Here is a 23,057-nt window from a genome sequence, read left to right as displayed (position 1 = left end):
AGACTGCTTGGTTGGCTGGTCTGGGTACATACTTCACAGCAATTGTTTCATGCAACAAAATTTTAATAAGAGTGGGATTAATATTATAGAGCTATGTGCCTACTAAGCAGTTGGCTTTTCGTGCCAGGCCTGCGGAATGCTGACTGCGGCAGCTCAGAATTTCATTTATCCCTGCTGAATAAGAACGTCTTGGGGGCTGGGGCGGATGGGAGTGTTTGATTCATAATACTGCCAAGCATTATGAACTGGACATACTTGTATACCAAATGACAATTATGAATAGTAGAAACGTCATTATGTATTTATGCTTCTCAGGTACTGGTTATAAAGAAGCTGGTGCCTCTCAAGAAAGAGATCTTAGGGTTTGCTGAAAATATCTGTGTTGCAGTGGTTTAGGGCCTAGTGTTGGAAAAGAAAGTAAGACATAGGAAAATGATCAGTGGTGAACCTGCAACTTTAATACTGTATGATATTCAAGCCTGCTTGCATTTGCTTTTTTCTTGCAAAACCTGGAAAAAGTTATAAAGATGAGCAACATATAGAACGGAAATATAAAATAGTTTCTGTGGAAGGGGAGGATAAGCAATTAGAGGGTTTGAGCACAATAAGAAAGAGGAATGAGGGGAGATGGCAAAGAGAAATCCAGATAGCCCTTTCCCCCATTAAATGACATGGCGCACCATCCAATGGGAAGCTCTTCTGCACGGGTCCCACTTTAATGAATGAACCAGAGCTATGAATAAGTACGTCAGTGGAGCTTGCACAAGAGAGCTTCCCACGCCTTGCAACTCACGTCTTGCCTCCCAGTCCGTTGTCCTTAATGGTACCCAGCATCCACTACCTAAGTAGGATTACACAGAAATCAGCAGCTGAAATTCTTCATGGCATGGTCAATCGGGATGCCACTGCTTGAGGGCTCCCTGTAAGCATCTGGTTGGCTACAGTCAGAACAAAATGCTGTACTAGATTGGCCAGGGATAGGGAATCTTTGTTGGACTACAACTCTCATCATCCTTATCCATTGCACGAGCTAGCTTGGACTGATGGGAGTTAAGAGTCCAATAAAAGCTGGAGGGCCATGGGTTCCCCAGCCCTGGGATGGGCCTTTGGTCTCATCGAGCACAATTCTTCTTATGGAGAGAAACATAATCATCTGCTATTGTCTGCGTGTAAGGCTGCTGTTCAAAGTATAACTGCAGGGTCCAGTTTTTGTCAACTCTCGGCGAGGAAAAGACAGCAACTGAATTCCCAGTTCCAGGTTTGACTCAGCAGTTCCTTTTAACTTTGAACCCTCCTCCAACATCCTTGGTGTTGAAATACTCAGCCCCCTTACTCTTGTCTACAGCCTGTCAAGGCATGCTGTAATCTAAAACATCCAAACGAAGTTTAAAGCCACCAGCCGAGGACCAAACTACATGAGATGCAGGAGGTCTGTAATTGGTTCTCCTGACATTTCTATTTTTAGTTAAAAGCAGCCATGGGGGCTCTGGCTTTGATTGGAGCAGTGACCCTGAGGGAGGGTTTTTAACCCTTTCGCCCATGCCATTTCCTGAATCTAAATTGTCCCCAGTTGCAGATCTACGGCATCTCATGTAGTTTGCTCATTACATTGGCTTAATAGCTTTCCCTCTCCCCAGGGAAGCCTGGAAACTATAGTGCTGTGAGGAAGGCTAGGGGTCTTTAACAGAATTATTAGCATCCTGGGCAAAGTACAATTTGCAGGATGGTTTGTGGAAAGCTGTGATACTGAAACTAGTATTAAACAAGTTTTAATTATAGATATGTCCCTATTGTAAATATTTTGCAGGGGTTACAATGCTCTCAGTCAATTTAAAACACTGCAACTAGTCTGTGAATGTTCCTTCATTGTTCCCTGCCCCCCCCCCAACTAACTGTTCTCTTCTCCTTCCCATCCTACAGCTACTCGGGGTCCCATTTTCAAAGGCCCACCACCACTTCATATGCTTGGACCTGACGGCCCACCACTTGGTGCAATGGAAGAAGTACAGCTTGGAGAAAACCAAAGAAGTGAGATAGACATCTCTGATTTGGGATCACGTAACTATGGAGCAAGGACAGACTTCTACTGCCTGGTTACAGAAGATGACATATAAGCGATGCTGCAAAACTGACCATTTTTATTCGTATGATATTGCTTGACAAGGATAATCTGTTTGCCTAGTTTCTTCAATCCAAAATAACCAGGTGGGGTGCCACAGGGCTCTCTTCTGGGCTTGGTACTCTCCCAGGTGTTTATCCATGATTTAGATGAAGGGTGGAGGGAATTTTTCCCAAAAATTTGCAGATGATACAACGCTGAGAGGGATTGCTAACACCTCAGGAATAAAATTCAAAATGGCCTTGTAAAAATTTGAAATGCACGAGTATAGGAAGGGGGATAATTGGCTTGACAGTGGTAAGTCTGAGAAGGATCTTAGGGTTGCAGGTGATCACAAGCTGAACGTTAGTAAGTAGTGTGAAGCAAATGCGGAAAAAAAGGCTAATGCAACATTAAGCTCCATTAATAGAAGAATAGTTTCCAAGTCACAAGAAGTCGTAGCTACACTTTATTCCACACTAGTCATACCTTACCCAGAGTACTGTGTCTGGTCTGGGTGCTGCCCTTTAAAAAGATGTAGACAAATTGGAATGGCTCCAGAGGAGGGCACCTAAAATGATCAGGGATATTTGGAAAATATGCTATGAAGAAAGGTTGAAGGAACTGGGTGTCTAGCTTGGAGAAGAGGAGCCTATTGATGGACATGATAGCAATCTTCAGATACCTCAAGGGCTATTAAATAAAAGAGGGTGAAGACTTGTTATCTGCCCCAAAGGCAGAACTAGATTTAATGGGTTTAATTTATAGGTGGCTAGATTATGGTTCAGCCTTAGAAGAAGCTTCATTGTGGAAAGAACTGTTTGACAATGAAACCAATTATCTAGAGTGGTTTGGCTCCCTCACTGGAAGTCTTCAAGCAGAGACTAGACAACCACCTGTTAGGGATGTTGTAGCTCTGGATTTCCTGCACCAACCAGGGAGTTGGACTAGAAGTCCTATGAGGCCCTGGCCAACTCTGGTTCTGTAATCCTTCCTCACTGTGATTGTTACAGGGAATTTCCTCTAATGCTGAGGAATACTTGACTCTATTACAGACTATAGTGCCTTACAGCAATATTTATGTGAATGTTTAGTTTTAAAAACTTCTCAGAATGAAAGGATGTTTTGAGGAAAGATGATGACCTCAAATTAAAGTATGGCAGGGTTCTTAGTTGTTCTTGCACTTGACTGCCATGATGGGACTTATCCCAGCAGTAGATTTGTTGGGCTTCTCAGTTACTGCCCTGCAGTTTCATAAATGAGCATCAATAAGGGGTCGGCACAGAGGTAACCAGAACTACAAAGAAAATAGCAACAATTCTGGGACCCTGTTCTTGGTGTAAAAATGACATGAAGCAGCACCAGTTCAATGGAGGTAACATCAGAATTCAGATGGAAGGGCAATATAATATCCAAATGAAAATGAACATCAATAGACTGTTCCCTTGAGGAATCATTGTTTTCTGAATACACAGTTTAGCTTTGCAGCCTGCTCCTAACCACATTTCTGTGGATGTAAATCTCAGGGTACACACTTGGACATGCAGTGATGTAAATAAGTCCGGGAGTGCAGGCTTAGTATTCACTGTTGCCACTGGGTGCTGAGCTTGGGATGAGCTGAGGGTTTGGGATGTTGATGGAATAGCTAACTAACCCTCAAGAACACCATGGCAACAGAGAGGCTTCGTGATGCAATGACATTGAATGGCTAGGATGGTAGTGCCCGGTCAAATGTTACTTTATGGTCCAGTTAGTATAATAGCAAATGTAACCCCCGTAAACTTATTAGAAAATGTTGGTGCACAAAGGCTTTATTTCAATAGTAGCAGTTCAATAGGCCTTTCATAAGCTGTGTTTAAATGTTGATGTTGTTTGCTGCCTGAGCAAACAACATTTTCCTGCTTGGGGGAAAATGCCATTTTAAGCCAACTGTGCCTATTTCCCTGTCTATTGCCACCAGTTCTGTGGTGTAAGCTGATGATAGTTTACGGGCCATCAGACTTTAGGCCCGAAGAACTGATGCCCTCATGTTAATGACCTATAAGAGGGGAAAACAAGCTTCTGCATCCCAGGGCTGAGTTGTGTCCCAGGCCAGGGCTAGGAGGGAGCTGCAAAGTACCTTGGGAGATGTGTTAAAAATAGCAAGGTTACAATTGACAGTCAAAACTGAGAGCCTCACAATCTTCACACATTTCAAGAGTTCACATATCAATTCATGAATACTTGGTCCATGAAGAAACAACATTTGGCAATGGCGAAAGCAGATGGTGGGCAGGAAGAACCCCAGCTCCTTTCAAAATAATGGTGGGTGGGTGTGCATGTGTTGATCTGGGGTGCTGATCTTGTCAGGATAAGCCAAAGTGAGACAAAAATCGCAAGTGGATCAGTTTATAGTAAATAGATGAGGAAATAAAGCAGACTTTTGATTGGGGCCCAGATAGATGTGTGGCTGTGGCGGAAGTCACCAGCTTCCGTCAGCACAAAGGACGTGTCCTCTCCCCCCTTTTAATTTTTTTTAATTATCTGCATCTCCGCAGCTGTGCAGATACAGATAATAAAAGTAAAAAGAAATGGGAGGAACGGGCAGCCAGAGGGAGGACATGAGGAGAGGGGGCAGGGACTCGGGGCAAACCTCCTCTCCTCCCTCTGGCTGCTCGTTCCTCCCCACATTTCTTTTTACTTTTATTATTTGTATCTGCACAAGCCAACAACTGGTTAAAATATGAAGCAGAGTGCAGGAATAAATGGGACACTTTCATGATGGAGAGCACTACTGAGACCAATACTATTCAACTCATTGAGAAATGACCTGGAGTTGGGGTAAGCAGTAACATGGCCATGCATGGCAATGATACCAACTAATTCTGAATGGTAAAAAATGGTGCAGAGCTGCAAAGAGCTCCTAAGCTATCTTGCCAAGCTGGATGAGTAAGCAATAAAACTGTAAGTTGATTGGCAGTAGATTCAAGACAGACTTCTTCACAGAACACCCATTTAACTTATGGAAAGAGCCTCCCACAAATCCAGTTAGTCATGATTACTTCCAGTTCCATGGATGTCAATGAGTCCACTCTAGGTGGGACTAAATCTGGCTCCAACCTCCTTGGGTTAACAGTAAAGTCTTATCCAAAGCGCAATTTTGTCTATGCTGTTATTGTAATTTAGTATTTACATGCAAAATAATATCTTCTGTTAGCACATGGTTCAACTTGTGGTGATGAGAATATACTTGTTGAACTGCTGCAGTATTTATTTCTACAAAAAAAAAAAAAAAAAAAAAATGACACGCAAGATGGGTGGGCTAGGCCTGGCCTTGTATCAAAATACTTCCTATGTACTATCAAGTCATTTGTAACACCACTACAAGCAATTTAGGTAAAGGTTCTGGCAATGTATTATGATGAACATCTAAGAAGGCATTTGGTTTGCAAAGGACAGAAAAAGAGACAAACACTACCCACCCCAAGCATTGATGGGGCAAGTTGCTGAATGAGAACTTGGTGTTAGTTGGCAGGCAGCAACCCAACATGTATAACCAGAGGACTACAGTAATAAGTAACATACATGTAAGTAGTATTTCCCCTCCCCCAGCAGTAGTTTGGGCATGTCTTGATTTTTGGAGGTGATAATTTTTAAACCAGTTTTTAAGTATATAGTGTAGCTATGCCATTGACACATCTAGAGCAGTACAAAAGAAAAAATAATAGCCATCAATAGAGCCTTTATTTAGTAACACAAAATAGTCTGCTCAGAATTAGAAAATATGCATTGAGTTAAGTACAAAGTTGAGCATGCCTAAACTGGGCAACAGATTCTGCTTTCTAATTATATTTGTTCTTACTCTCTTTGGAGGTGGCGGGGAAGTCATACTTTGTTGACAATCTGAACAAGATCTACTTGGGTAATGCCATGAAGTTAGCATATATAAAGCAAGACAAGGGTCCTCTACTTTTAATAGTTGTATAGAAGAAGACAGAATTTTAGCAGGTGCAACTTGTCATGCAGACATGAGAAAAGGCTGCACATTTTACATCCAATGTGTTCATTTGATGGGGAACAGCGCCAGGCCTCTTAAGAGACAGAGCAGGCTGGCAAATTAGCAGTAGTTTTATCTAAAGTTTGCAATAATCACCAGAGTTGATCTCTAGCTTTTTTCTTTTGCCTTCAAGGAACTGGTGGGAGAGGGAAGGGGTTAACAACTCCATTTCTGGGCACGGATCTCAAGTATACTATGTGTACTGAGTGCACATATACCAGAGCTAGGTCTACATGTTCATCCATTTTAACCATGAAAGTGGAGGAGATGTTTTCCCAATTTTATATATATACATAAACACCTATGAAAACAAGATGATGGTCAGGTGTTTGGGGAATCCAGGGTGATGACATCAAACAGCATCTTGATGCACCATGCAAAGGAAGCCAATATTTTACAAATGCAAGATGCCACCTGATTAAAAATCACCTTCCTTTCTTAAGGCAAGTTCTGCTTTTCAGTTGCATAGTTCTGATTTCCAAGGAAGTATGTAGGTAGCTGAGGCATCAGAACCTCAGAAATAGCGAGCTGTGAGAAGCCATTTTTCAAAAGGGAAAAACATGCATGTACACACAACCTATCTTCAACAGAGCTGGGGCAAAATAAAACAAAAAGCATTCTATATACAGTATATACAGGAGAACCCACCCACCCTTTAGTTGCTGCCCCATGAGACTATATTGCCTTCCCGCTATGTTTGGCCTCGTATCTATGCTGGATCCAAATTTTTAACAATTGCAGTAAGAACATTAGAGAAAAGGGCACAGAGAAGTATTAGTCCCAGCATCCCACTACTGTAGTCAAAGGCCAGTCTAGCAGGGACCTGACCCAAGGCACATTATTAGCATGCCCCCCTTTGATCTGGACAGCTGCCAAGAACTGCTGATTTATGTGAAAGGCAGCATAGATAAGAGATCTATTGGAGTAAGAAATTTTTATCAATGGCTTTTAGCTAGGCAGGGGAAAAGGCTGTTGGGCTGATGTAGCTAAGGCACACATGTTTTCTATAAGTCACAGTGCATATGGTCTATAGTGGGACTAGCAGCAGATCCTGCAGCCCCCAGTTTCTTCATTGGCATAAAAAGATGGCCCAAAGACACCCGCTGTAGCAGTTTTCCTTTGAAATTTAAACAGAATAGTCCACATACATCAAACTTCAAACAAAAGCCCCAAAACACATTTCAACCATACAGGTCTTCTATCAGTGGGAAAAGGATATGTGGATTTAAAAAAAAAATCAAATATTAAAAACAACTTTTTATGCCCCAGATATAGGGAGTTTCTATCAGACCTGAAAAGCAGAACAAAGAAAAATAATTGCCAAATGCCTATTGGTGCTCTACCCCCATTCTTTTGAGCCCAAGGTTTTACTCTAATAATGATTATTTACCCAAAGTTGGCTCTTGTGAATCTTCAAGCTTGTAAGTAAATCGCTATTAATACAGTGCAGGAAGGATTCACACCTGATTGAAAGATAGTTGAACTCTAGGTTAGTTAGTAAATAACTTTCCTCATGTAGAATATCGGCACACAGTAAAGCTTCAGTTTGATAAAAACAACAACCCGTCGCCAAGCATCCTCCTCCTCGTTTGATCGTGCTCTGTGCTTAATACAATATAGCCCACACATTGTGGACTAGTTTGATGGTAGTACTAGCTGTAGGGGATCTTCGTATAGTCAAACCTTCCTGGTGGTGTTCAGGTCTTTCTCAACCAATGGGATGTGCCTGTTCTAATAATCATCCCAAGACTCCGCCTCATACAGCTAGTCTGACTTCCCACCTCACATTTTTGTGCTTCACATAAATACCTGGATACTCTTCCCACCGAAGGACAGGGAGACCCTAAATACAAAAATGATGGTACACTCTTAAGATTCCAGTCACAGGATCACACTAGGTGCTTTCCAGAAGCACCTACATACATGATTTTGAAACCTATGGAGAGCACTCCAGATGAGAGTGGTTGCCAGCTTGATCACTCACTAGACATGGGCTTGCCCAAACAAAGCTGCACATTCAACTGGGATGCACACAGGAGAGTGGTGCATTGCATGTATATTGCCCAGCAGATGACTTGTACTATAGGAACTGACAGCACTTATCAGCCAAGTTGCTGGGCATTTAAAGGCTCCCCTCATCTAACAGGGTGAGCATTGATGCTGTTGATGCCGATAATCTGGCAGAGGAGACAGTCTGGAGTGCAACGGTGAGTCTGTTGGCTGGTACTGCATGCCAGGTATTTTGGACTGAGGCCTCTGTCCTTCCTCTGTAGTCGGATACAGTTCCGTGGGTCAGTCCCAGGCACTTTACATTCATCAAGGCAAACCTCAAATAGACACAAAAGTAAAATTCTGTACCAACCACAGCAAGGTCAGTCAAAGGCCAGGTTCAGAATCTGCCAGTGCTCTTTCCCCATAATTCCTCCCTCCCCTTTAGAGGCTCTGTATCAGCCAAACAGAAAAGGAACCAATCACATCAGGCAGTCCCAAACATTCTGTCTTCAGGATGCCCATTGCTTCTTATGAACTAACAAAACAGAAGAACCTACCACACAACTCCACCGCAGATCTATACTTCAAAGCACTCGGGCCTATCTTTTCATCACTGCAGTGTTAAACACTGTTGGATCCAGATTAAGAATTCATAGATTTGGTTAAATCTATTCTGTCTGTGTTTCATGGATTGTCAAGGATCTTTCATGACATCATCTGCTCATTGATGGGGTTGGATTTTTATTTTATTTTTTACTGATTTGCATTCTACTTGCACTATTTCACTATAGCACTAATGCACATTAGCATTAGCGCTAACACACATTAGTACAAATTCCCTCCAAAAGTGAAAAACCAGTCAACAATTCCACAGAATCTGCATGATATGGAAAGAGACAATCTGATTCAGAATACACAGGTCGGATTCATGGAAATCCGAACTCCTTTGAATCCATTGTAGATTTCTTCAACACCCCTAATCCAGATGTAGTTATAGAGTGGACCCATGGAAATCAATGACACTTAATCATGACTAACTTAAGTCCCATTGGTTTCAATGGGTCTATTCTTAAGCATGCATAAACCTGGCTCTAACACACTGCATTCAACAAATGGATCCAGTACCTTGAGAACCAAGTGGACCTTTTCCTAGTGCCTTATGTGGAGGGTTATATTTACCATGAAAATCTATTTATGCCTCAAAATAAGATATCCTAGTTCTTTTGAAGTTAAAAGCAAACAAATTATTTCTGGGATTCATAGGGGGTGGGAAAGCATGAGCAATAGGAAGGGAGAGAGAAAGAGAAGCATAAAAGCAGCTGGAAGTACCCATGAATGGTACAAGGGCCCTCCTAAGCATTCCTCCAGTATCCTTTACCAGGTCTGGAAGTCATGCTGTGACATCAGTGTCCATGAATTCCAAAGAATCACCGGAGGGGATCCGTGGGCATCCAAGTACACACTGTGAATAAGGAGGAGAGTTTTGTGCTGACTGGAGGAGTCCTGAGAATTTGCCTGAACGCTGACTCACATCTTTTCAGTTAAGATGTTTTTATAAGATAAGATGGCCAGCAGAGGAAGACGACCTTTTAGCAGGCTTGAAAAAGAAACTATAATAAATGCAAAAATAAGGCACATCAGCCAAAGTGGCCGGACATCTATAAAAAGAGAGAGCTGCAAGGAGGGAGTTTCATGAAGAAGAGCTGCAGTCCATAATAGAGCTTCACAAACAAATTTCATGGACAAGAGGTGCGGCTGGACAGTCCATTTTCTGCACGCCCTTTTCTTTACAGGCCAACAAAATCCTCTCTCCGATAGCCCTTCTGTAAAAACAAAGAAAAGAAGGTTTGTCACAGGGACACATGATACCACAGGTGAGCCACTAGTATCCACATAGCTAAGGCCCCATAGCACAGATTCTCAAAAGAGCCAGTGTAGATGCCAAACCCCAGAGGACCATGATCCACAGCAGGGGGCGCACTTCCCCATAACTGAGGTTCCCTGACTATGGACAAGCCCATGTCTAGTGAGTGAAATGTCCCCATGTCTGGTCTAAAATAAAGGCCATGTGTTATGTTCTAATAAGACACTTAAGCATTTCAAATGAGAGGCCCTCAAAATAAGGGGTGTTCATCAGGCCCACTAGAGGTACACATTCTAGGCCAAACATTGCAGGTTATTCATCTATTTGGGTCAGTAGGGTCTCCTTTCCATCCCTGGGCATGGCCAAAATGGTGGCTCCTTTTGTTACTGTGAACAAACACTGGGCACATATGTGTTAGTCCTGAACTGCTAAGCCAGAAACAGCAGATCCCCAGTAAGCATCTCTTGGTAAAGTTGGTACTAGGTTGACCAGATGCAAAAGAGTGTTGGGCTAACAACGATTTGCAAAAGAGGGCCTTTGAACAGGTGCATGTTTTCTTACCCGTGCATGACAGTTGAAATTTCCCTCTTCCAGAAAACTAAGGATTATAGAGATACCCTCCTCTGTAATTGATCATCCTAGGGGAAAAAATACTTCTCCCTATTCTAGGATCAGAAATGCAAATTTCACCTCAGGCATCCCCATAAAGCTGATTGCCTTCCTGGGACGTGGACTTTCAGGAGAACTGGAATAGTGCAAAGATGTGCTGTAGGGTTTTGAAGGGCAATAATGCTTCCTCCTCTGCACTGAGCAGGACATCAATTCTTCACCTACAAACTCACCGAGGAGCAGAGGGAAAAGGGAAGAAGGAACGTACTGTTTTATAATCCCGATGAAGCTTGCTGTACTGCCACATGTTGGCCAGGAGGCTGGAAGCAGCTCTGGAGGACTTCTCACTGTCTGAGCTAGAGAAGGAAAGACAGATATAATAACACATGGCAAGTGTGCAATGGGGCACAAGCACACCCACTCTTGCGTGTGAATTACTAGTGGATTTTATGCCAGGCTATGTCATGTCCACCAATGGCCATCAGAGACCGAGTCTGAAATCCTCTACACATTTTCCTGGGAGTAAATCTCATTGAACTCAATGGGGCTTGCTTCTGAGTAGGCCTGCTGGAATAGATCAGTCTTTATTGCTTTTTTAAATGCTAAAAGACTGTCAAGTTGACTAATATCCTCTGGCAGGCCATTCCACAGTCTGGGAGCAGCAGAAGAGAAGGTCAACAACCTGTCAGCCTAGTTTTGGCTGACTGAAGTAGATTTTTCCCAGAGGACCTGAGTGTGCGGGGCGGATTGTACGGGAGAAGGCGATCCCGCAGGTAGCCTGGACCCAAACCATGTAGGGCTTTAAAGGTAATAACCAACACTTTATACTTAGCCCAGAAACTATAAACTTGTGATGGCAGAAGCAGGAATGCCACCCCACTGCTCTCCCAGAAGGCATGGTGGCCTTCTCAAGGGAGAACAGCATGGTCTGTGATATTGAGAGCCCTTTGAGACCGTGTTTCTCCCAATGTGCGTGAGCGCCAGGCCTTTGGGGAGAGCCTGAGGAATAAGAGGCAGGGGCTCAGCTTCGTTGCCACCACCCAGCTTGAGCCACGGAAGGAAATGATGGGGCTCACCATCCAGACTACCAAAGAAACGTCTTGAAAGTTTGAAAGAAAGCTTTTAGATGAGCTGTGTCCCACATGGAAAGTCTGCAGGTCAGGCTTGCTTTCTTGTCTGAGCATGATGAGGAATCTGCTCCTGCCTCCTCTCCCTACTTTGCCAATGGAACTTGGCCATCAGATTTGCCAGGAACGGATCCAATGATCAGGTTGAGGGGAGGCTACTGTGGGTGGTCAAGGGGCCGTTTCTCCCCCTGGAACTACACACACAAACACACACACACCCTGGCAGGCCACAACCCAGTCCATATCTTATTTAAAACATTTTTCCCTTGGCTCCTAAACTTTGGTGGCAACCCGCTCAGAATGCTACAAGCTGAATTTAACCCTTTTGGTGCCCAGTACCCACTGTGGAGCAACAAAAGGGCCAAATTTGGAAGAGCCTGTGTGGTGTAGTTAAGAGTGTTGCACTGGGACTGGGGAGATCCGTGTTCTAGTCCCCACTCAGCCAAGCAGCTCACTGGGTGACTTTGGGCCAGTCACAGACTCTCAGCCCAGTCTACCTCACAGGGTTGTTGTGAGGATAAAATGGACAGGAGGAGGAACACATGATCCACCTTGGTTCCTTGCAAGAGGAAAAAAGGTGGCATATAAATGTAATAATAAAGGATAAATAAATTCAGCTTGCTAATAAGCTAGGTTTTGTTCTTCTGGCATTCCTCAGCTGCTACAGGCGCCATTTTTTGTTCATTAATTTTTGTTGTTTTAATTTTGGGGGAGGGGTAGCAGCAGGAGCCACTTGCGGCCTGCAGGCCATGTGTTGCCCAGGCCTGGATTAAGTAGTTCTAACAAACTTCACGATCAACCGGTGAGACTGTAGAAATTGTGGGAGGGGGTTGGGAGTGTTTGTGAAGCTTCAGGAGGGACTGGAGGTCAAGCGGCCTAAAACGTGGCTCTCCGTGTGGCATTCTGGGAGTGCAGCTGATGGGTCCTGCAGACGAGGCTGGGAAGGGAAATTCCTGGCTGTTCGCACCTGTCCCTTTTCTTCTTGATGTAGAACAGCTTGCGTAGGCCGTCAAAGTAGACGATGTCACGGGCAGCGATGGGGCTTTCCACCACCAAGTTGTTCAGCACCGCGATAATGTTGACCACCACGTCTGCTGGGGGCCACTTGTCTCCAGGGCTCCCTGGGAGCTTCTCAATCAAATGGCTCACCACCTTGGTCGCTGTCAATCAAAACCAAAACCAGTCAGCAATACAGGTCCCCAAAGGCCAAGCCACAAGCAAAGGGCGTCTCCCCAGCATCTCAGCGTGGAAGAAGTAAGATATTCATTCCATGTGGAGGGCAGCTCCCCCCCACCCCCGCTTTATGCCAAGCCCTGGGTTGGTGGCCTTGGCTGTGCTGGAATAGCACTCACACATCTCATCCTTGTTGCGTGCATTGCGGGACAGGTTGCGGATCAGTCCCGTCAGCGAGCGAAGCTGGTGGTGGTCTGCTGTGCGGACTCTGTCCAGCACCGGGTTCAGGATTCTCTCTTGCTCCAAAGCCACTCTGCTGAGGACACCAGCCCACTGCAAAGGATGGAGAGGAGGAGGAGGAGTCAACAAGAAGATGAGTCAGCAGCCAAGTCAATATAATGTCTGGGGATTCCCGCACTTCCTCTAGTTATTGCTATACACTTGTGTTTGCCAGAAGCCTTGCTGTATGGCAGCTTTCCATATTGATTTATTGCTACAGCACAGCAAGCACAAGATAATTCTTCGGTCAGACAAGAAAAGTGGGTGTGGGGGGAAAGAAGCTTTGGGAACTTGGTCATGGCAGAGTGCAAAACTGGAACTGATATCTGGCTGATCTTTCTCCCATAAAATGCACTTCTAAATCATTTTAAAACTTCCATATGCATATGTTCTCCTATTCTCTACCAATGAGCCCCATAAACTTGTCATCCTCTGCAACAGGAAGTGTAAGCTCTCACTGCACACACTGTTCAATCCCATGCCAGACAAAGCAGGTTGAGTCATGAAAGGAATGTTCCTTTATGAACACCTCCTCTCCACATGATTTTAGAAATGTCTAGGACATGGCAGCAAACTCAATTTGGGGAAATCCTCAGAGCGTCAGTGTACAAGTGAGAAACAGGAAAAGGCCCCCGGTAGCCCCAGGATCGGTGGACCTTCATTGTTTGAGCAGGTCTATGCAATTCCCCTACAATACACCATCAAGGGATAAAAGGGGCTACCAGTGTTGAGAGGTGAGCTCATACCACCAGGTCTAATTCTAGTTTCTTGTTAATCTTCAGAATCTGCTATCTTAAAAAAAACTAAATGGTGGACTGAGGACATCTGTCTTGAGCTTTCCCCACCCTCCAGAACACACCTTAGTTTACACCCCAGGGCAGGTCGGTTGTTTCACGCAGTTCGCCTTACCCTCCGGTCTCCTGCGGTGATGTTCTGAAGCGCCCCAGAGGCTGCCTCTGTGGTGTGCTTGTTTAGCTCACATCTCTGCAGCAGCTTGTTGTAGACTCCTATAATCTGAGGGTTCCAGAGCCACTCCATCCCCTTGGGATCCTTAGAGACCTCTGTGAAAGTCACAATATCTGAGTTCATGTGGAGCTGAGGGGGGGAAAAGAGAGACTATTCAGTGGCCATTCTGGGAGCCTCTGGGGAATCTTGTTCTACCTACCATCACCTCCTTCACAACTCACCCAGACCTCAGTTTAATCATGGCGTCATCATGGCTACAATCCTGTCCAATGGAGCCTGTACCCCAATCGTACATCTACTTCTGGATGGGGTTGCACTCCCCCTGAAGAGCAGGTCCATAGCTTGGGGGTTCTCCTGAAGCCATCTTTGTCACTTGAGGCTCAGTTGGCCTCAGTGACATGGAGTGCCTTCTAACAACTTCAGTTGGTGGCCCAACTATGTCGTATCTGGATAGGGATCACCTGGCTTCAGTTGTGTATGCTCTGGTAACCTCCAAGTTAGATTACTACAATGCATTCTATGTGGGACTGCCTTTGAAGACAATTCAGAAGCTGCAGCTTGTGCAAAATGCAGTGGCCAGAGCAATAACAGGGACTAAAAGCTCTGAACATGTTAGATCAACTCTGGCTCACTTGCACTGGCTGCCTATATGCTTCCAAGCTTGATTCAGGGGGCTGGTTTTTACCTATAAAGCCCTACACGGATTGGGACCACAATACTTAAAAGAGTGCCTCTCCCGAAATGAACCCACCCATAACCTACACTCAGCATCTCAGGCCCTCTTCTGGGTGCCTCCTTTGAAAGAGGCTCGGAAGGTGGCAACAAGAAAGAGGGCTTTCCCAGCGGTGCCCCCCCTCCCCACCACTGTGAAATGATTTCCTCGACGAGGCCCTCCGGGCGCCAACGTTATTGCCTTTTCAGCGCCAGGTTAAGACCGCTTTCCTCAAGCATTTCTGGCAGTATGTGATGACTTCTTAATCAGTCCTGGATATTTTTTTTACGGCTAATTACTCAATGTTTTTTTTAGATATATGTTGTCCTTGTGAATACTGTTTGTTTGCGGGTTTTATGAAAACGGTTTTTAAAGTTTTTTTTATTGTAATTTAATGTTTATGTTTTTAATCTTTATAAACTATTCAGAGAGCCTTGGCTATGAGGCAATATGTAATAACAAATAATAATAATAATAATAATAATAATAATAATAATAATAATAATACCAAAATACATCCACACCAACATCCAGAACGTAGTCACACTTAAAGCATGTTCAATAGTCAGGAAAGTCCTGAATCAGTAAAAGATAGCATGACTTGGCAAAGCCTGTTATGTCCATCTAGAAAAACTGACACGAGCAAGAAAAGAGATCTTATTCACCTCATAATTGCTTAATGTGCCTCCTCTCCCATGTCATTAATTTTCACCAATCAAAGTAGAAACACTGGGATTTGTAACTCCCTAACCAGTGTCTCACACCTTGAAAACCAACTTCCATTCCAGTGCTTTAAACCCTATGAAAAGAGGTGCTGGAGCTTAATTCGTCTGGAAACAACGGTTGCCCCTCCCACTAATCCCTGATGTTGGGGATTCACGCTATGTACTAAGTGCTGGGGGAAATGTACTTTGCACATGCTCAGAGATACAATAACAAACACCTACTGTACATATATATGGGAGCTGAGCCCCAGCATTGAAAACAGGTGCGGTGGCTGAGCCAAGGGAAGCCCTGGGATGCATTAAGCCCTGCAGTCTTCTCAGTCCACCTGCAGACACCCCATGGGCGCAGTTTGCCTTCTCCTCTCAGTGGTTGCCCATCCTAAGAAGCCAGCTCTGCCATGGCCTGCTTTCCATTCCCTCCCATTGTGGCCATTCTTCGCGCCCTCACCTCACGGGCCCTCCTACTCTGAGGGCTGAAGCAGCCCACCAGCTCTCAGTGATTGCCCATTCTAAGAAGCCGCTCTGCCATGGCCTGCTTTCCATTCCCTCCCATTGCGGCCATTCTTCGCGCCCTCACCTCACGGGCCCTCCTACTCTGAGGGCTGAAGCAGCCCACCAGCTCGCTCGTCATGGTCACCCCATCGCTCCTCTTCTGGCCTTCCAGCCGCTGGAGTGAGGAAGGAGGCATCTCATCGTAGAGGCGGTAGGAGAGGTTGCGCAACACACAGACGGCATTCTCTACACTCTGTAGGGACAACATCGCCGGTAGTTTTTAAAAGCAACAATTTACAATGCTTTTTTCCACTGTAAAACATTTCTTTTTCTTTCTTTAGGCAAGCCCTTCAGGACATTTGGGGGGTAATTTTTAGTGAATAACCTGAGTTGTAGTCTAAGATGATGTGCTATATATAGGTTTTAGTAGTGGTTTTTTATGTATTTTGATTTGTATTTGATTCTCCTTGCAGGCTGCTTGAGGCAAAAATTTGGAAGTCTCAAATATAATGTAGAAAAAAATATTTTCCTTTAAAATAAATTTATGTATTTAATTATGCATACTTTATCCTTTCCCAAATTTTTTTTTGCCAAAGGCAGCTTACAGCAAGAATCCACATCGGCTTTTGGATTCAAGATAGACGATATGGGTTGCTTCAATAACTGGAGACATCCACACTGCATTTCTGGCCAAGGACAAGAAAGGATGTAGAAGGAGATTATCAGGAGCTCTCTACTGAGTGGCAACCTAGTATGTCAGGCTGCAATAATGGGACTTACTTGGGAGTAAGTCCCATTAAAGTCAATGAGGTTCTGAATAGACACATCTCAGATTGTGTAAAGAATTATCTGGCAATGTTGCTTTATGTCATTATATTTTTTCTGAGGCTGCTGTAAGTTCTTTTCAACATGGTTTTACCATGAAAAAATTGGCATACAAATAAACTGATGATAATGCATCTTCTCTGGATAAATGATACATGTTTTGCCCTTTCTATAGTATATTAATATTTAAATTAATATGTCTTAAGAAGCAGGTGCTTTTTGTACCATCACCATAAGCACGACAATTGGCACTGAGAATTTCCAGAAAGAGTTAATCTGGGCCAAAATAGGCATTATTTTAAAGAAGTAGTAGCAGCTACATCTTGCTTTTATTTTTAGTCTAGAGTAGGTGTAGTGGCCTGATTCTGTTAGCTACGTCTTTAAAATTTGTTTTGGCCTATGATTAGAACACTGGCCAGAGCCTAGAAACAGCTTCCTCTTTGCCATCACCTGACGAGGACAGATCTAGGAACCGAGGAAGCTGGCTTATATGGAGTCAGACCATGGGTCCATCTAGCCCAATACTGTTAACAATGACTGGCAATAACTCTCTACAGGCAGGATGCTTTCCTAGCCCTACCTGGAGAAACTGGGGATTGAACCTGGGACGTTCTGCATTCAAAGCAGGTGCTTTATCATTGTAGAGGCAAGAAATAAAAGCCGCATCCAGCAATTATGCTTGGGTCTATAATCATAACCACTGGATGCAATCAAAGACTTTGCCTTTGGAGATAGTGGGCAGTACCCAATGGACACAACCACTAATGCAAATTACATTGCTCTAGTCTAGTGTAAGCTACACTAATGCACCATCAAGAGTGTTAGCCCCATTGGATATTGCCCAGTAACCCCCACCCAGCTCAATGTTAGTATCAAGGAGAAAGCTCACCTTGTCCTCTGACTTCCCCACTTCTAGTGAACTGTTAATGTAATTGACCATGGAGTCCACCAACCCGTGGCACTCGCGCATCTTCTGCCGGGTTTGCTGGCTGGCAGAGCTGAGATTCCTACAGGAGAGGAACAAAGGCCTATCATTATACAGGACAGTCTTCTTTACCTGACACCTGCCATCACACCTTGGCCAAGCCCATTGCGATGCCCTCTCAAATGCCAAAAAAGAAAGAAAGCATAATCTCTCAGTGGGAAACAGCATTTCTCAGGCAAATGTTTCTCCCTGACCTGGAAGCTTGTTCTGGACAGGAGAACATCACCTTGCCAGAGTCTCTCTGTAAAGTGGCAGCCAAATTGGATCCATGCAAAGAGAAAGGAATCCTTTCACAACCGGAACTGGACTGTCAGTCAAAATGACCCACTTTGCAATCCAACACAAAGCCCCAGGAGTGTTATTCCCTACTTTCTATCTAAAGTGCTGATTCAATGTGGACAGGAGTGGATTGTGCTGATTAATAGGCTCCTTCTACTCCTTTATTCTGACCTAGATGTGCACCACTTGAGTAGTGCTGACTAAGACAGCATGAATGATGCACTAAAGAAAGGGCTGTGCGTCAATGACTCTTCCAGAACTTTGGTGCCAGTTGACAATATAGGCTACTTTGATGTGCCAGGGAAGCTTTTAAAACACATTGATACCCATATTTCTCCAATATTGCTACACCCAAGAGTCTTCTTCTATGTGTAGCTTTCTTAGATATGTCTCATAAAGAGCCAGTGGCCATGAAACATGCATTTCCCTCAGTTAGCAGACTACCTGAGGAGGCCAGTGGCGTTGTAGAAGATCTCTGCCTCAGAGGCATTTTGCTGGATAATAGCAGCGCTGCCTGAACCAGACAGAGGGGTCAAGATCAGATCCGTGAGCTGCTCCAGGGTGTCACGGGCCAAGCGGTCCTTGAGGTTATCACTGGAAGACAGATTCCAGAGGATGCCTGCAAAACAACGAGACAGGGGAAGTAAGATAACATCAGTGCAAAATTCACTGCTCAACAAGATGGGAAGGGCTCCCTCATGGTGGAACTCACACCATCTATAGGAAGTTTTAAATAATAGGTTTGTCACAATTTAACCCCTAGGTGGCTCCTCTTTCCTATTAAATCACCATCACCACCATCATCATATGTTTTTAACTTTTGTAAACCGCCCAGAGAGCTTCAGCTATGGGGCGGTATATAAATGTAATAATAATAATAATAATAATAATAATAATAATAATAATAATAATAATATGATTGTTGTTGGGTTGGTTTTTTTTAATTAATTTTATTGTATGAAGGGCTTCAAAGTCCTCTCCTCCAACCTCACAATAAACCTGTGGGAGGGGTCACTCACAGTTCAGCTTTACAGACAGGTAACTGATCAGTTCACAGTAACATTTTGACATGTGGCGAAGCCTTGTGCCAGGAAAATGGCGGGGCTGTATGGACCAGTCCTTTGAATGCCCTGACATATCTTGAGATTGTGATTAACCGCATTCTGGATCAAACCACACTTAAAAAGTTATTTTGGAGCACTCACGGGAACAGCTACCACGCAGAAAAGGGGAAATGTGTCATAGTGGCTTTCCCATGACACCAGGCCAACATGGGATGGTTTTCCCAAGACCCCTTAAGTGAGCCTATGGCTGAGCAGGACTGTGAACAAAAGCAGCCCTAATCCCAGAATGACATTTTCTTCCTTGAATTTCTGAATATCATAAGGCCTGTTATTTCCTGATTTCACTGGGACTCCTGTGGTGTCATAAAGGTTACCTTTTCATTTGATTTGTGTATCTATGTGCATGCAGGGCATTTCCCTGAAGCGATCTGCATCATCTCCACAGAGCCATGTCTTTAACCACTGCACTAGCAAGCAAGCAACATTCCACATTTTGCTGTTTAAAGTACAGCTCAAGTGAATTGGAAAATCAGTGTACAGAAGCCAATATAAATCAACCACTTCCCAAACCTCCTTGCAAACCCTGCTCTGCAATTAACCAGTTCCAAAGGGATAACGAGTCCAGTCTGCAAGTGTTCAAATCAGATTTTGAACTATACAAGTACTCGTTCCAATCTGCATTCACAGCTCAAATCCAAAATTGCAGCAATTCCAAAACAAAAAAATACAATGCACTCCCATTCCATGAGGTAGGCATCAGAGGTGGGCCCTTGCTGGGTCAAACTGAGACCTCCTTGTGGTAGTTACACCTCCCTCTAGTCACGTATTCATAAGATTCCCAAGTGCGTAGATAACTACTGGGGGTGGGGGTGGGGGTGGGGGGATAGACTGCCATTTCCTTGTAATGACATTTGAAGATTCCATCTCAGGCCCAGATTACAACCTTAGAAGATTGTGGTAGTGTGCTGTATCCAATATTAGTCCCAGTTCAATTAGATCCATTGAAATGAGTGGGATTTACGTTAGACTAACGTTGGATTCAATCCAGCATATCCAAACCTAAAGTGGATCAACAATAGAGACTTTACATGACCATTCACTATGAGCCAAGTGCAACACAGGCTATAAAGAAGAAGAGTGTTACGATGCATAAGGCACCTTTTACAAACTGGCCTGTATTTGCAGGGACCCTGCTAATTTCAGTGGGGCCTCCAAAGAAGCAAATGAACAGCGTGCTGGGCTGTTGTTATTAACCATCTGAATCAGCCTGACTGAGTAATCGGGCGAGAAGCAGCAGCAGCCCTAGCAGCTCCCTGAGAAACATCTAATCCTGACAGCAGGAAAGACGCAGAGAGACATCAGTTGTGTCAAGGCCATGTAGAAACTTGTATGAATCCAAACCCTGTAAAACCTTGAGCATTACTTGAATGTTTTGCTGCAAAGAATGGAGAGGCTGAATCACATGAACTTGTTGGAGCAAGAGAACCCCGCAGGCTCTGGTATGTGTCAAACTCTTGTCTTCCAGGAACTCATCTGTGCAGGTTTTTAGGCTGAGGGGAGGCACTGCCACTGCAGGGCTGACAAGTTAATGTCTGGTTCTAAGCTTGCTTCGCTTTCACCAGACCAATTTGCTCTCTTCTCTTTTCCTTTATAATCTGTTGTAATCCTTTCCTTTGTAATCCGCCCAGACGATGTTATTCAGTGGATTAGAAATGTAATAAATAAATAAATAAATAAATAAAGATGTTCCTTAGTGACAAATATTTCCAGCTTTTTTGGAGGGGGGAGGAGCTCAACAGATTGCCCTCATTGGCCAACTGGGGGACCCAGTGTGCCCCCCCCCTGCCCACTTCACTAGTGGTGGCAACGCTGCTGCAGCTGCCAACTTCCTCCTCCTCCCCGCTTCGGCTTACTGGGCGCAGACACTAGGTAAGACTACCCAGTAGCCTCCCCTTCACGTTCACGAGCAGCCTTACTCCATGGTGGTAGATTAGGTGCAATAATGGGCAGGAGCTAAGCACTATTCGTTTCCATGCTTCCTACAGCATCACAGCTGTTGTTGCTGCAGTTCCCAGGTAAGCCTCTAAGTAAGTGAGCGGGGGAGGTGGGGGGAAAGGCAGGTGGCAGTGGAAGCGTTGCAGCCATACCACTCAAGTGGCAGTACAGGACTGGCATCGGCCTTACCAGGGGGCGTGGGCCACCCTAAATGCCCCCAGAATCCTGTGAGCTTATGCTGGGCTAGAATTATTCTTGTCAAGTGGCTCAAATTATTTCCCCCCCTTGTGGCATCTGGCAGAAACAACATACACGTTTTCAAAACAGCAGCAAAACATCCATCCCTGCATTTGATATTAAAACTCTGAAGAGCAGGCTGCACCATTTAGGGTACAATCCTATGTATGTTTTAGACAGGAAAAAGTACTACAACTTCCAGAATTCCCCAGCCACACCATGCTATATTAAGACAACTTCTGGCACTGACTATTTCACTCTCGTAGCCCAGAAGCATAGAGTAAGGGCTTCTTTAAATGAGTGGTTTATAGCACACTCATGACTGGCCTCTTACAGAAGTCGTGAGCCTACTGCATGTCTCCTGCTCCTGGAAAACCCGATTCTTCTGAAATGCTTCGGGATTCCTGCCCTGTGCAATTGAAGTTGTGCTACAAAACACCAACTACAGGGTGCTGTCCCCATTCAACTATATGAGCTGGGAAGTTTTAACTTACAGAACACATGGTCCCTGCTCTCCTCCCGTGTAATTCAGCTCATTTCAAATGCAGAAGAGCAGCAGGAAGCAAAGCAACAGGAAGCAAACATGATTTCCCTTTAATCAATTTTTCTAACTTTGCAGAATGTGAAAAATTTGTAACATTTGTTTTATCTGATCTTTCATCAATGTATGTCTTTTGCATGCTTGCTGGAACCATTGGCTGAAACAATAAAAGCTTTATTTTATTGCTGCATTGTAGACCTTCTTTCTGACTAAAAATGCATAAGATTATTCCCTTAGAGAAACAGAATAAGACAGCACGTAACACAAGACACCAACATTCAACTAGGGGAGTTTCTGTCTAAAACTGCAGACAATCCCATTAGGAGAAATGATAGCTTGGTTCTTCTCACAGAGTTGGAGCTACTGGGTCACCCAGTAGATGCAGATTAGGAATCAAGGGGGTCAAGGAACAAGAATTCAGGCTGTGCTTCCAACAGCCAATATTCACTTGCTCATCAAGCAAAACTATCTGCACACACTACATGTGAGGGGTGGTTGCACTAAAACATACATGAGAAAAGGCTATTATGATTCTGGAGGAAGGAAGCTTTTGTGTATACACAGCTCCTAGTATAAAAGGGACTGGACAAATAAAGGGTTGAGAGAAAAGAAATGAAGTGTGTGTGTGTGTGTGTAAGGAAATAGAAAATCCTCTAAGAGGAAGGAAGGGGACATGAGATACAAAGGTTTGGCCTGGATCAGCTGACAGACCCACAGGTGAAAATGCAGGGAGGGGCATAGATTTGGCTATGGGGTGGGGAGTATCCATTTTAAGATGACACATTGGTGGAGAAGATTTTGGTTTATAGGGGAGGAAGGGAAGGGAGCTATTGGATGAGAACTACAGGAGGATTGTCTGATTTAGAAAGAGGGACTTTCAGAAGACTATGAGATACCCCATGTTACAGGGATAAGTGGTATAATAAATCAGTAAACATACCAATGCAATGTTTGTTAGGGATGTCGTCAGCTTACTAATTTGCACATTAAGTGGCTCAGTAGAATATCTTGTACACAGGAGAGGTGAGGAAATAGGCCCATAAAACATTTTACATTTT

General features: G+C 44.1%; 2 protein-coding genes across 4 annotated transcripts in view; one reads left to right on the top strand and one right to left on the bottom strand.

Moving 5' to 3' along the window:
- Nucleotides 1-5,314, top strand: part of SIGIRR (single Ig and TIR domain containing) — a 38,293-nt gene extending 32,979 nt beyond the window's left edge. For both annotated transcript variants that reach the window (XM_063117059.1, XM_063117058.1), the window contains exon 10: nucleotides 1,921-5,314. In XM_063117059.1, the coding sequence (XP_062973129.1) occupies nucleotides 1,921-2,114 (194 nt within the window). In that variant the 3' untranslated portion in view covers nucleotides 2,115-5,314. The remainder of the gene's footprint in view (nucleotides 1-1,920) is intronic.
- A 505-nt stretch (nucleotides 5,315-5,819) lies between these two features.
- Nucleotides 5,820-23,057, bottom strand: part of PKP3 (plakophilin 3) — a 73,536-nt gene continuing 56,298 nt past the window's right edge. For both annotated transcript variants that reach the window (XM_063117056.1, XM_063117057.1), the window contains 8 exons: nucleotides 18,607-18,781; nucleotides 17,788-17,905; nucleotides 16,159-16,326; nucleotides 14,088-14,273; nucleotides 13,079-13,232; nucleotides 12,694-12,886; nucleotides 10,868-10,955; nucleotides 5,820-9,949 (listed from right to left, as the gene is read on the bottom strand). In XM_063117056.1, the coding sequence (XP_062973126.1) occupies nucleotides 9,914-9,949; nucleotides 10,868-10,955; nucleotides 12,694-12,886; nucleotides 13,079-13,232; nucleotides 14,088-14,273; nucleotides 16,159-16,326; nucleotides 17,788-17,905; nucleotides 18,607-18,781 (1,118 nt within the window). In that variant the 3' untranslated portion in view covers nucleotides 5,820-9,913. The remainder of the gene's footprint in view (nucleotides 9,950-10,867; nucleotides 10,956-12,693; nucleotides 12,887-13,078; nucleotides 13,233-14,087; nucleotides 14,274-16,158; nucleotides 16,327-17,787; nucleotides 17,906-18,606; nucleotides 18,782-23,057) is intronic.

Source organism: Elgaria multicarinata, chromosome 2, assembly GCF_023053635.1.
Source record: "Elgaria multicarinata webbii isolate HBS135686 ecotype San Diego chromosome 2, rElgMul1.1.pri, whole genome shotgun sequence".
Classification (NCBI taxonomy): Eukaryota; Metazoa; Chordata; class Lepidosauria; order Squamata; family Anguidae; genus Elgaria; species Elgaria multicarinata.
The sequence above is the reverse complement of the archived record's forward strand: the minus strand, read 5'-3'. Positions and strand labels throughout refer to the sequence as shown.